This window comes from Monodon monoceros, unplaced genomic scaffold (genome assembly GCF_005190385.1).
Source record: "Monodon monoceros isolate NGI ecotype Baffin Bay Population unplaced genomic scaffold, NGI_Narwhal_1 Super_Scaffold_16, whole genome shotgun sequence".
Classification (NCBI taxonomy): Eukaryota; Metazoa; Chordata; class Mammalia; order Artiodactyla; family Monodontidae; genus Monodon; species Monodon monoceros.
The window spans coordinates 32,255,080-32,268,690 of NW_021703772.1; the positions used below are offsets into that span (position 1 = coordinate 32,255,080).

General features: G+C 41.5%; 1 protein-coding gene across 5 annotated transcripts in view; it reads left to right on the forward strand.

Annotated features, from left to right (window-relative positions):
- Positions 1-3,612: 3,612 nt before the first annotated feature.
- The window catches only part of RAPH1 (Ras association (RalGDS/AF-6) and pleckstrin homology domains 1), a 93,698-nt gene continuing 83,699 nt past the window's right edge, over positions 3,613-13,611 (forward strand). The window contains exon 1 of one of the 5 annotated variants that reach the window (XM_029225911.1): positions 3,613-3,654. Coding sequence is in view for 2 of the 5 variants with exons in the window: in XM_029225907.1 (XP_029081740.1) it covers positions 5,033-5,083 (51 nt within the window). In the remaining 3 variants the exon portion in view is untranslated. Of the gene's footprint in view, positions 3,655-3,783; positions 4,111-4,381; positions 5,084-13,611 lie in introns of those variants that run through there. The other 4 variants (XM_029225908.1, XM_029225907.1, XM_029225910.1 and 1 more) reach the window with 4 other exon arrangements.

Consider the following 13,611-nt stretch of genomic DNA (forward strand, 5'->3'; position numbering starts at 1 on the left):
TGGATGTCCTATTTATTGTTAGGTGATTTCATTCTACAAGGCTCCTGCTGAATTATCAGAAAGATCATACTAAGGTAATAATTGGCTCCACTTTTTCCAATGTACAAATCTTTTCATCTTACGTAGAGTAGTAATCATTCAAAATTAGCATAGCTTTAAAAATTACTGATTTGAAACTTCATTTAAATGGATATATCTTATAATTCTTTTATAGTATCTTTCTCTCCAGGCTTGGTTGAAGGTACTGGAATGTGTTTGTAGCTTATAAAGCATTATGCAGTGCAAAGAACATGTGAGTGGGGTCAGAAGATATGGATACTAACCCAATATCTTCCAGCAATGCCTATTTAACTTTAGGCAAGTCACTTCAGCTCGAGGGTCCATAGTCTTCTCTACTATAAACCAAAAATCTGGCTTAGGTCAGCATTCCCCATGGTGTGTTCTATGGAATACATGTCCTATGAGATATTCCATTGAAAAAAGCATTTCATGGTCGAATGCATTTGGGAAACGCTGCGGATTTCTAAGCTGACAGTTACCTCTTAGAAATTCACAGTTCATATTAACATAGTAAAACTACTGAAAACCCCTCTCGTTTAGAAACCTGTCGAACTTTAACATTTCTCATTTATTTGATTAAAGGGAATTGTTACTTTTTTGGAATCACACCTACTAAAATCCTGTGAAACTACAGTTCCAAAGAACATGCTTTGGTAAATGATGGATTAAGATCCTTTGAGATGCCTGGATGTATATTACTACTCTTTCTCATACAGGTATTCAGCCAGTCCCCTGAAACCTGCTCTTCCTTCTGGGGTCTTCATTTCAGCGAAAGCCACCACTGCCATCCAGTCTGTCTCCCAAAGCAGAATCCTGAGGGTCATCCCAAGTGTCTCCTTCTTATTCACTCCCTCATATCCAATCATATATCAAATCCTGTGGATTCCACCTCCTTATTATTTCTCCCATCTAGTCCCTCCTCCCCATTTCACTGCCTCTGCTTTTATGGAGACTGGCGACATGTCTCTTCTGGGCTGTTGCCATCACCTCCTAGTTTACTCTTGCCCCCAGTCTGGTTTCCCTGGTCTCCAAAACACAAACCCAGGTAGGGCTTAAAATACTGCAAAGATTTTATTTTTATTTATTAATTGTTAATTAAAATACTCCAAAGATTTTTTGTATTATTATTATATTTCCCAAAGTATCAAGTTCAAACTCCTTAGTTTAGCACATGAGCCCCTTTGTTGATGAGATCCTTCTACCTTTTCCGCCCACCACTTTGACCCTTCTCTATACGCATCCTTACAAAAGGGAACTACATGCAGAGCCTCCAAGGCATGGTGCTCTTTGGTGCCTCTGTACCTGCCCTTGTCTGGAATGCCTGTTTTCTCCTTCTTCACCTTGCTAGCTCCTCTCTGTCCCTGAACATTCAGTTCAAGAATCCCCTCCCCCGAGGGAGGCTTTCCGACCTGGGAATGGACTCCATATTCCAACTGTGATTTCTTTGCCGCCTTTACTCACTAGACGGTGCACTTTTTGAGGGCAGGAACCATCTTGTCTTGTGTTTCTTGTCTTTGCGTTCCTAGGCCTTAGTTGAAGCTCAATAAACCCTTGTTAAATAAATGAATGATTTTATGGTTTAAAGGAACTGATGAGAACCCGCTCACTTTTCTCAATGGCTGAAAGTGACTGTTTTCTAATTAGCCTTGACCAACCTGAGCACTGAGAGGAGAGAGAGTTAGCTTCCCTGGTGGTGCAGTGGTTAAGAATCCGCCTGCCAATGCAGGGGACACGGGTTCGAGCCCTGGTCCGAGAAGATCCCACATGCCATGGAGCAACTAAGGCCGTGCACCACAATTACTGAGCCTGTGTTCTAGAGCCCACAAGCCACAACTACTGAGCCTGTGTGCCACAACTACTGAAGCCTGCGTGCCTAGAGCCTGTGCTCCGCAGCAAAGGAAGGCAACGCAATGAGAAGTCCGTGCACCGTAAGGAAGAGTAGCCCCCAATCACCGCAACTAGAGAAAGCACATGGGTAACAATGAAGACCCAACACAGCCAAAAAAATAAATAAATAAAATAAATAAATAAAAACACGCAATGGTCTATTTTTTAAAGGTTTCGATGAAGTGAATATCTTCCCTGTGCAGTTATCACACAGCCTTGTTATATAGAATTTGATGAGGATACGGAGTTACTATGTTTTGCACTCAGGTATGTATAATTCCAACAAACCTGGTCATGAGGTATACAGGGTGAGAAGCTATAGACACATTTGTATGAATTATCACTTAAAATGTTTAAAGCTTTTAATTTATTGTGCAAGGTACTATGTTAGACATTATGGCAGATATAAGGATGAATAAACTATTGTATTACATTCATTAGAAAAGATCATAATTTATTGAAATAATTATAATTAGAGGTAATGAATGATGAATTCCACAAGAAAGGAACAGAAGGCTATAGGAATTGGTCAGCAGCAGCATCTTCATTTATATGAGATAACATTATTCTACACAAGAACATTAAAGCGCTTTCTAGACTTAAAATACAAAACTGCAGTTAAGTTTCTAAAGTACAGATATCTCAAGTGTGAAATGCAACTAGTAACTGTATTGTATGGTTCTAAATACCAGTTTGAAACAGATTATGTACCAGTTTGGAACAGATTGTGCAAGAGAGACCAAACCACTTCAAAGTCCTCAAGAATATCTGAAAGAAGGAATGTAATTAACCAATCCAGGATTTGGCCCCAGGACAGAGAAATGAACACTCTGGTTCTTAGAAAGGGAGCCAGGATCTCAAAAATGTACAGTAAATTTTTTGTGAAAATTCCAGATACAGATACTCTTACTTAGCAAGCAGATGGGAAGACATGGAAAAGGAATATTCACTGCAACAAATTTCAGGTCACACTCCGGATTTGTTAATTGTTTCAATGCTGTCAACAAATTTGCTTTGCATGTAGCCAGGCAAAAATGATTTAATTCTAGTTTTTTCTTCCTTTGATCAACTTTAGAAGGTCAAAATAAAGATATAAATTAAAATTTAAGTCCAAGTCAAGCCTACATCAAATTAAGCAGCATCTGAGTAACTTAGAGCTTGGTGATAAAGAATAAAGGTGCTATCTATCACCTTACTCCTAAACCATTTCAATAAGGGGTGTGTGTGTGTGACAGAAATTAAGAACGCAAGATAAGCAAATTGCAAAGCTAAAAAGTAATCGAAGATAATTGAAATGTCCAGTTTCTAAAAGCTTCCTAAAATAGTGCATGAAACTGCAGAGGGAGTCATTGGCCAGAATGTGATTTCCTAAAAAAGGCCTCACACTGCAACAACGGTCAGTTTAAGTGCCTAAGGCCCCATCTGAGGGTTGCTGGAGTCCTGGAATACTCCAGCAGGAAGGTGCACGCATACAAGTCCTTGATAGACGTGCTCAAGGCTTCACTGTGTCCCAGGGCCCTCGGAGAGAGGGCGCTGGACCTGCTTCCAAGGAAAAGCGAGCAGGGGTGGAACAGCACCGTAATTTTCCTCCCTCACTCATTCATTCTCCGATTCACTGGTTCCTGGAGGCGGTTCCCAGGGACGCGCTGAGGAAAGGCGGAGCGCGGGCGGCCCCCGCTGGGTGCGGTCAGGCGCCTGGGGCTGGGGGTGAGCCTGGCAGGCCAGGGGGCGCGGACGGCGGGCGCCCGGGAGGGGCGGGCTCGGCTGCCTGCGCCGGAAGTGAGTGGCGGGTGGCGGGCGGGAGTGGGGGGAGCGAGCGGTCGGACTCCAGTCGGTCAGCCCGGTGGCCGCCCGGCCCTCAGCCCCGCCTTCTGCGTCTCGGCCGGACGCGGCTGCATTCGGATCCGCAGCCGCTGGGTGCTGCGGCCGCCCCGCCCGCCGCGCGCTCCGCCCAGCCCCCGCCGCCGCTGCCAGAGCGGTCGGTCAGTCAGTCAGTCACGGAGCGCGCGGCGCGGGAGCTGCGGACCCTCGCGGCGTCTCCGGAGAAGGAGCGCCGCGCCTGGGGAGGAGGCGGCGGCGGCGGCTGGACGAGCGCGAGCGGCGGCTGCCCAGCCCGGGGCCGCCCCGGAGCCGGGCCCGCCGGAGGACCGAGCCGTTGCCACGGTGAGTGCTCAGCCTCGCTCTCGGGCCCGGCCGGGCGCAGGGTTGGGAAGCGCTGCCGTCGCTCCCGCCTCCATTTTCCCGGCGCCCGGCCCCGCCATCCGGGCGCGGTGCGGACGGCCGAGCCTGGGGCGGGGTCGCGGCCGCGGCCGAGGCCGGGGCCGGGGCTGGTCGGACCTTGCCCGTCAGGCGGCCGGCCGGTGTTTGGGGGTCGGCGGGGCCTGGGCTGGACCCTGCGCCCCTGGGGGCCGCGACAGAGGGAGACAATGAGATGCAGGGCCGCCTGGGGAGGGTGCGGTTGGGCTTCTCCGACCCGGCACCGGGGACTGGTGGCCCGGGACCGCGGGAAGGAAAGGACTATTCCCCCGACTAGGCACAGAAACCAGTGATTCGGTGTCTGGGGTTCCCCGGGTTTCAGTGCTCCCCATCTTTCGTAAATGAGTTCAGTGCAGAGATTTAGGAAGGCGGGGCACCTTCTGTGTCTTCTTTCTAATTAAGCAGGCTGAGTAATTGCTCCATTGCTTTTGAGCCCATCTCTTCTGCGTCTGTTTGCATTCCCGCCGGAAATCCAAACTGCAGTTCATGCGGGGGGGGGGGGTGGTGAGAAGGAAGGCAGCGTAATAGCATTAGGATGCCTTCGTTTTAAGACGGTTTGAAAGATGTGGTTAATAATTCAGGCGGAGTCTTAGGGTGCCCCCGCGGTGTGAGCTGGAAACCGCGTAAGTCATTGCTTGTAAGCATGAAGACGTGGCTTAGTATGAAATAAGAGCTTTGGGGAAGGGTGTAAGCGTTACATCAAATGTGACTTGTTTGTGTGTATCTCATATATTCTGTGGGAAGGGCAATTGGGGAAATCTGAGCGAATTGAACGGTTCACTTAGCCTCCAGATAAGGGTTGGTGTTGTCGGCAGCATTTGTCTTGGTGATGTGGAGAGCTGCCTCTGTGTGTCAAGTCCGCGGTAAAGGGACAGTAAAGGTAACCAACCGGCTAGGGATGGGGCGTGATGGGGTTATTAAAATGGTGGTAGTGAGTCCGTAGGAATATTAAATTCAGCAAGTATTTATGGAATACCTACTATCTGTTAGGCAGGGTGGGGGATATAAAGTGAACAAGAGTGCAGCGTATAGCGGTGGAAAGAGCTCTTTGAAGCCAGGGAAACCAGGGGCGCCGTAAGCACTGGAATTGGCTGGTAGTGTGACGTTGGATAAGCTGTTGAACTCTCAACAGTACGGTTCTCTATCAGTAAAATGGGAATAACTAAAACCACCTGCTTACCTCCCGAGATGGCTGTCAAAGGATTAAATGAGATAATGTATGCAAAATGCCTAGCACCTTGCAGGGCACCACGGCGTTTTTAACAAATGTTAATTCCTTTTCTCTCTAGCCTACTGCTCCTGAGATTTTCTTGGGGGAAGGTGGGAGAAGTGAATGTAGGTAATTGTAATGCAGTGCATTATATAATAAAATGTTGAAGGAGAGGTGCAAAATGGGGAAGTGAAGAGGCGAGGGAATAATTCTAAATTGGGAGCACTGGGGGAAAATTCATGGAAGCTGTGGCATTTAAGTGGAACCTTTAAGGATGGGTAGGATTTCAGCTGATGTAGATGGGCAGGGTGAGGACATTCCTAGTAGAGGTGGAGGAATTGAGGAACAGCAATGGGGGAAGGGCAAAATTAGAGACACTCAAAAGGCTTTTTAGCTCTTGTTGAGTCTGACCTTCAAAGATTGTCTCTGTTATTTTGCTTTCTGTGTTGTGAATTTACCAGAAACCAGATTTAGTATATTCAAGTAAGTACAGAAATGTCTACAAAGCTCAATACATGATTTTTTGGATAAGACATTTTGTGGTATTTGGACTGCTTCTCTCTCCTGTTTGAATTTAATAAAGAATTATTTGTAGCTAGTTCCTTGTGATGAATAATAGTTCTATTTGGCAGAAAAAGCCGCTGATATGTCAGTCAGAGGTCTTACTAAGATTATATAGTGAGTAACTGGCTGAAAGATATGGAGTAGTGGGCACATATTGGGTGTGTCTCAAACTCTTGATCAGTATTGTTTGTTTTCACAAATATTTTAACACTTAATTTTCGGAAGAGGTGTTTTTAACCATTGTCTTGTCTTTGAAAAGAATTAAAATGGCTTTTCTTTTGGTTTTGCTACCTTTTGGTTCCCATCCCATGCATAATTATTTATTAGATGAGCACGGTGGATGGCTATCACAATATTATTCACAGATACTTGGACACACATTATAAAATCTCATGACTTTGCCTTGGTTCTGAAGTAGTTGAATGTCAACATTAGTATTGTTGATCTCAAACACTTATTTTAGGAAAATTAATATTAGCAAAACAAGATATATGACCTCAAGCAAATCACTTTTCTTGGACTCTCAATTCCTTTACCTATAAAGTGAGAAATTTGGGTTAAATCACTGGTTTTCAATCTGTGTTTTACGGAACTCTAGAACTCTGAAGAGGACTTTCAGAGGTTCTCCAGGTGTTTGAGTTTAATTGCATTAAAATTGTGTTTTAAACCCAGAATAATAAAAAGCAACTACTTTTTGAGATGCACTATTTTAAGTGCTTTACATGTATTGACTTATTTCATCCTTGCTATAATCCTGTGATGTAGGTTCTGTTAATATGTGAAAAAACAGGCACAGACTACAGAGCTATAAAGTGGCAGAGCTGGGTTTGAAAGCAGGCAGCATAACTCTTAAGCTTGTGTTCTTAACTGCATTCCTATATTGCCACCATAATAAATAACACGCAATTTTTTTTTATTGTGGTAAAATATACAACATAAAATTTACCATTTTAACCATTTTTAATTGTACAGTTCAGTGGTATTAAGTACATTCACATAGTTGTGCAGCCATCATCACTATCCATCTCTATAACTTTTTCATCCTCTCAAACTGAAACTCTACCCATTAAACATTAACTTCCCACCCCCTTTCCCTCTGGCCCCTGGTAACCACTTTTCTACTTTGTCTCTGTGATTTTGACTACTGTAGATACTTCATATAAATGGGATCATGCAATATTTGTTTTTGCTTTTTATCTGGCTTATTTCACTTAGCACAGTATCTTTTTTTTGAATATCAAATTTATTTTTATTTTGGGGGGCATAATTAAACCTTTTATTTTATTATTTTTCTTAACATCTTTATTGGAGTATAATTGCTTTACAATGGTGTGTTAGTTTCTGCTTTATAACAAAGTGAATCAGTTATACATATACATATATCCCCATATCCCCTCCCTCTTGCATCTCCCTCCCACCCTCCCTATCCCACCCCTCTAGGTGGTCACAAAGCACTGAGCTGATCTCCCTGTAGCACAGTATCTTTAAGATTCATCCATGTTGCAGCATGAAGCAGAATTTCATTACTTTTTAAGGCTGAGTAATATTTCATTGTGTATATACCACATTTTGTTTATTCATCTGTAGATGGACATTTGGTTGTTTCCACCTCTTAGCTGTTGTAATACTGCTCTGAACATTGGTGTACACATATCTACTCAGGTCCCTGCTTTCACTTCATTTGGGTATATACCCAGAAGTGGAATTGCTGGATCATATGGTAATTCTGTGTTGGATTTTTGAGGAACTGCCACACCATTTTCTACAGCAGCTGCAGCATTTTACACATTTGCAGCTGCAGCCAGCACAAGGGTTTCAGTTTCTCCACATCCTCACCTCAACACTTGTCATTTTCTGTGTTTTTGATAATAGCCATCCTAATGAGTGTGAAGTGGTATCTCACTGTGGTTTTGATTTGTATTTTTCTAATGATTAGGGATGTGGAGCATCTTTTCATGTACTTGTTGGCCATTTGTGTTTCTTCTTTGTAGAAATGTCTATCCAAGTCCTTTGCCAATTTAAAAGATTGGGTTGTTTTGCTGTTGTTGAGTTGTGGCAATTCTTTATATACTCTAGATATTAATCTCAGATCCATGATTTACAAATATTTTCTCTTATTCTGTGGGTTGCCTTTTTACTCTGTTGATAGTGTCCTTTGATGTATAAAAGTTTTTCATTTTAATGATGTCCACTTGATCTATTTTTTCTTTTGTTGCCTGTGCTTTTGGTGTCCAGAAAATCATTGCCAAATCCAACATCATGAAGCTTTTCCCCTCTGTTTTCTTCGAAGAGCTTTATAGTTTTCGCTATTATATTTAGCTCTTTGACCCATTTTGAGTTAATACTTGCATATGGTTTTAGGTAAGGGTACAACTTCATCCTTTTGGTTGTGGATATCCAGTTTTTCCAGCACCATTTTTGAAAGAACTGTCCTTTCCACATTGAATGGTCTTGGCACCCTCTTGTACATATATATAAAATTTTCTCACATTGAAAACAGTAGTGCTGCATTGGTTACACCTGCTTAATTGGGGGGGGAAGCATTCCTTAGAATGAAGCTTCTTTTACTATCTCTGATTATTTGTGAATTTTAAATGGGTAAGGAAAGTTGTAGTTTGCAGTAAGTTTTTAAAAAATTCAGTCCTGTGCATGTCTATTCATATAGAATTGTCTAAACAGTACATTACTATGGCATATAAACTGCGTTTGGTTAAATGATAGGCAAGACTCAAGCCCATTCCTTTGGGGGTATACTCATCCTGTGTAAGTCAATTTGTTTAGTAACAAATGAACATGTAACACTAAGTCCTGTTATCATGTTACAGTATAGATGTTTTATAGCTCATTGCAAGTTTTAGGTTTTTCTTGTTTGCCTTGTAAGCAGTTTTTAGATATTGTTACTAACTCATTTTGAAAGAAGAAAATTCTTATTTAAAAAATTTCTCAAATCAATTTAATTGAAACATATCCTGAGGCTGCAAAACAAACCATTAAAAGCTACTAAGAAAACAAAACAAGCGCTGCTACCTACTTGCAACTACTTATCTGAGTGAAATAAAAACAAAACTACAGAAATAAATGGGTTGTTTAGGTGTCAAGACTAACATCTCTAACCCTCATTTGTCTCTTTGAGTTTTTAATAAATTATATTTGAACATAAAATGGTATTAGCAGTGCTTTTGCAGTTATATATATTTGCCATGCTGCGTAAGATTTCTTCTGGAAAAGTTTTGTTGTGAAATATTAGAAACCCCTCAGATTATATGATGTCTACACTTCATCCTGTGCTCTTAATCACTGTCATTTTAAGATATAGTATTTACCACACTTTGGGGCAGATGTCTTAAAATACATCACTCAGGGCTTCCCTGGTGGCGCAGTGGTTGAGAGTCCGCCTGCCGATGCAGGGGACACGGGTTCGTGCCCCTGTCCGGGAAGATCCCACATGCCGCAGAACGGCTGGGCCCGTGAGCCATGGCCGCTGAGCCTGCGTGTCCGGAGCCTGCGCTCCGCAACGGGAGAGGCCGCAACAGTGAGAGGCCCGCGTACCGCAAAAAAACAAAACAAAACAAAACAAAAACATCACTCATAACTTATAAATTGACTTTTTAAAAAGCATATGTTCTGCTATTCATAAAATATATATTGTTACTTTGCTTTAGGCAGAGCTACGCATAATGGAGAAATCAAAGAAATAGGTATATCTCCCCTCCAAAATAGAGAGGATACTAGTTTAAGTGCAGGATACAAGGAATCAGTAGAGAATGTAATTTAAGGGAGCAGAGTGTAAAAAGAAACAGAAGGGACTGGTGTTTGTTAGGCTTGGAAAAGAAGGGACAAGTCATCCCTTTACATGAGAAGAAAAGCAAGATTGCGTGGCCCATAATTGATGTCTTGTCATTTGTGTAGCACTAAAAATGTAAGCCCCCTGGTGAAGAATGGTGAAATCTGGAGAAAATTAGAACTGTGAACATATTGAATAGGCCCAAATATTGTAGAATTACAATAGTAAGTACAGTTTTTAAATTGTACTTGAAAATTGAATGCTTTTTTGGAAATCACTTTTAGAATGATCTTACTAAGTTTGATGTTTGAAGAAGAGTGTTAGCTAAGTCAGTACAGCAAAGTAACTAGCAGTGTGACTTGAAAATACAATATATTCTTTATGTATCCCAGACTGTACGTGCCTCTATCCATGGTTCCAAGCACAGTTTATTTTCCCTAGTTTTTCTAGTCAAAATTCTACTCATCCTTTGAGTCCCAGTTCCATTGCCACACACCTTTGTGAAACTGTTTGATACTAAGTAGAATTCATTGCCTTCCTCTTCATTCCTCTAGACCTTACTTGATTTTCCCTATATTGTAAATAATTGTATACTGTCTGAAATCCCCGATTCTGGAGTATTGGATCTAGTTTTACTCATCTGAAGTCTCTCAGTCCCTTAAATATAATAGAAGTGCAATAAAAACGGTTTTAATGAGGACTTCCGTGGTGGCGCAGTGGTTAAGAATCCGCCTGCCAATGCACGGGACACGGGTTCAAGCCCTGGTCCGGGAAGATCCCACATGCCGCGGAGCAACTAAGCCCGTGTGCCACAACTACTGAGCCTGCGCTCTAGAGCCCGGGAGCCACAACTACTGAGCCCGTGTGCCACAACTACTGAAAAGCCCGTGTGCCTAGAGCCCACACTCCGCAACGAGAGAAGCCACCGCAATGAGAAGCCTGCACACCGCAACGAAGAGTAGCCCTCGCTCGCTGCAACTAGAGAAAGCCCGCATGCAGCAACGAAGACCCAACATAGCGCTAAATAAATAAATAAATATTTTAATGAAAGCCATCATTTGAAGAATTCTTTATGGTTGGTGTTACATCTCCTGAAAGGATCCATAAAAATCTAATAATGTTTATTTTATTTATAAAGAACAATTCTTTCTCGCCTTATTTGGTTTATTTTATAATGTAACAAATGACTTTAGACACTTGTGAAGGGAATCAGTGATCCTCTTTATCTGTGAATAGAGTTCTTTATAAATGTTAGTAATGGCTCAAAAACCTTTTTGTTTACCCTAAGTTTTTAAAATAAATATTTGTTTTTTAAAGCAAGCGTAATGAATACAGTGCATTATGTTTGAAAAATCTTGGTTGTACTGCTTAGTAATACAGAAATTCCAAAGTCTGGATCTTAACTTTGTTTATTTTGGTACTTGGTTTTAATGCTTGTCTTAGCTAAAAGGCAGCTCATGCAGGGACACATACCCCAAAAGAATAACTGCCTCTTTGGCTATACTTTCTAAATGGAGATACTCATTGTTGAATTTCTGTCCATCAATTATGCAGATTTGGCTAGCAAAGTTTGCCCTTTCTGTGCAAACCAATGTGAGGATTTGCATTTATATGTTTTTAATAAATGTATTCAAAATCCAGAGAAACTATGTATGGAAGGCACTTAAAGAATTAGAAAATGGTTTTTCTATGTTTAGAGTGTGCAGGTATGAGTATTCAAGATGACACACATTGACTTCTTTTGAAATACTTATTTTCTTACTAAAAAAATGCTTCATTTACCTTTAAGGTACACGTAGATTAACTATGTTTTTGTTTTTAAAAACAACTGCTAGGTAGCATACTGCTAACTGTCACTGATCACAGAAAGTCAGCAAATTTAGACTTTGTGTGTGTGTGAAAGATAAATGCTTAACTCATCTTTAAATTTGACAACTCTTTTAAAATACTTTGCCATGAGACAACCAGTAAACCTGTTTGGTATAAAATATTTAACTGGTCACTCCTCAACTACATCAGCAACTTTCTGTAACACTTGGTGCTGTTTCTGCTTCAGCTTGTCTTTTGCTGCAGTAGTTGCATTTGAGGTTAAACCTTACTTCCCCTGCCCCAACTTTCTTTTGTTGAGGTCAAAGCAGCTGCTTCATGAAGGATTAGATAATACAGTTTTTCCATAAAATATTGTTTCTATAAAGGAAATCATTTACTGTAAGAATATGTCTTCCCTGGAACACCAATCTCTTGTAGCAATTTACAAAAAGGTGCGTTCTTTATTTCTTTTTTTTTTTTTTTTTCTTTTTTTTTGCGGTACGCGGGCCTCTCACTGTTGTGGCCTCTCCCGTTGCGGAGCACAGGCTCCGTACGCGCAGGCTCAGTGGCCATGGCTCATGGACCCAGCCGCTCCGCGGCATGTGGGATCTTCCCGGACCGGGACACGAACCTGTGTCCCCTGCATCGGCAGGCGGACTCTCAACCACTGCGCCACCAGGGAAGCCCCTTTATTTCATTTTTGAAAAAGATTCCAGCAAATACTATCACTCTTCCCTCCAAATATTTAGAATCATTTAGTACCAGAATACTTAGACTACTTTATATATATGATGTGTGACTGTCTGACAGGTGGCCATAATGAAGAGGCCAGTGTCGTTTTCTATGATAAGGATACACATGTATTATATTGTATTACATTATATGGTACTTAAAATACATATGTGTATTAAGATAAAGATTAAATAGAACTCCTAATATGTTGTTCTTATACCCTAATGGATCATCACTCATACTTCCTGGGTTATAATCACCTCCATTTTGGAAATCACTATACAAGCTTATTGAAGTACTGTTGATAATAATGAACCTTTTATATCAAGTTCCATTTCATAGTGTATAATGTACTTGTATGAAGCCATCTTAAAAATAAAGCACTTGGGACAATACATTCTGATTTTCTTACTAATTAGAAAGAAATGTTTGTGGAAGAAAAATAGATAAATTTCAACAAAGTGAGACCTTAATAAAATTTATTCTTTTAAAAAAATTTATTTATTTATTTATGGCTGCGTTGGGTCTTCACTGCTGTGCACGGGCTTTCTCTAGTTGCGGCGAGCGGGGGCTACTCTTTGTTGCGGTGCACGGGCTTCTCATTGCGGTGGCTTCTCTTGTTGTGGAGCACGGGCTCTAGGCGAGCAGGCTTCAGTAGTTGTGGCACGCAGGCTTCAGTAGTTGTGGCACGTGGGCTCTAGAGTGCAGGCTCAGTAGTTGTGGCGCAGGGGCTTAGTTGCTCCGCCTCATGTGGGATCTTCCCGGACCAGGGCTCTAACTCGTGTCCCCTGCATTGGCAGGAGGATTCTTAACCACTGCGCCGTCGGGAAGCCCAATAAAATTTATTCTTTACCACAATTGAAGTTATTAGCTTATTTTAGAATCTTCAGTTTGGATTTTACATTATGCTTTCAGGAATTAGGGTGAATTAAAAGTACCCATTTAAAATTTAATTTAGTAATTCAGTAGTAGTGATAGACATAATTTTTCCATGTCCATAGTGAGCATTTTTTTCCTTGAATCTCTAGCAAGATAGAAAATGTTTCCATGACTCTACCCTTTATCTTTCCCTTTCTTCTCTACTTCTGCAACTGCAGCCACAGTTGCTTCATCACAGATACATTTTGCCTGTTCTAGAATTTTGTATTAGTTGAATCATATGTATGTGTTCCTTTGTCTCTGACTTCTTGCCCTCAGCGTGATGTTTTTAGATCCATCCATGTTATTGCTTGTATCAGTAGTTTGTTTCTTTTTATTGTGGAGTAATATATGCAATTGTATGAATATTGAATGTACCATAGATTTGTTT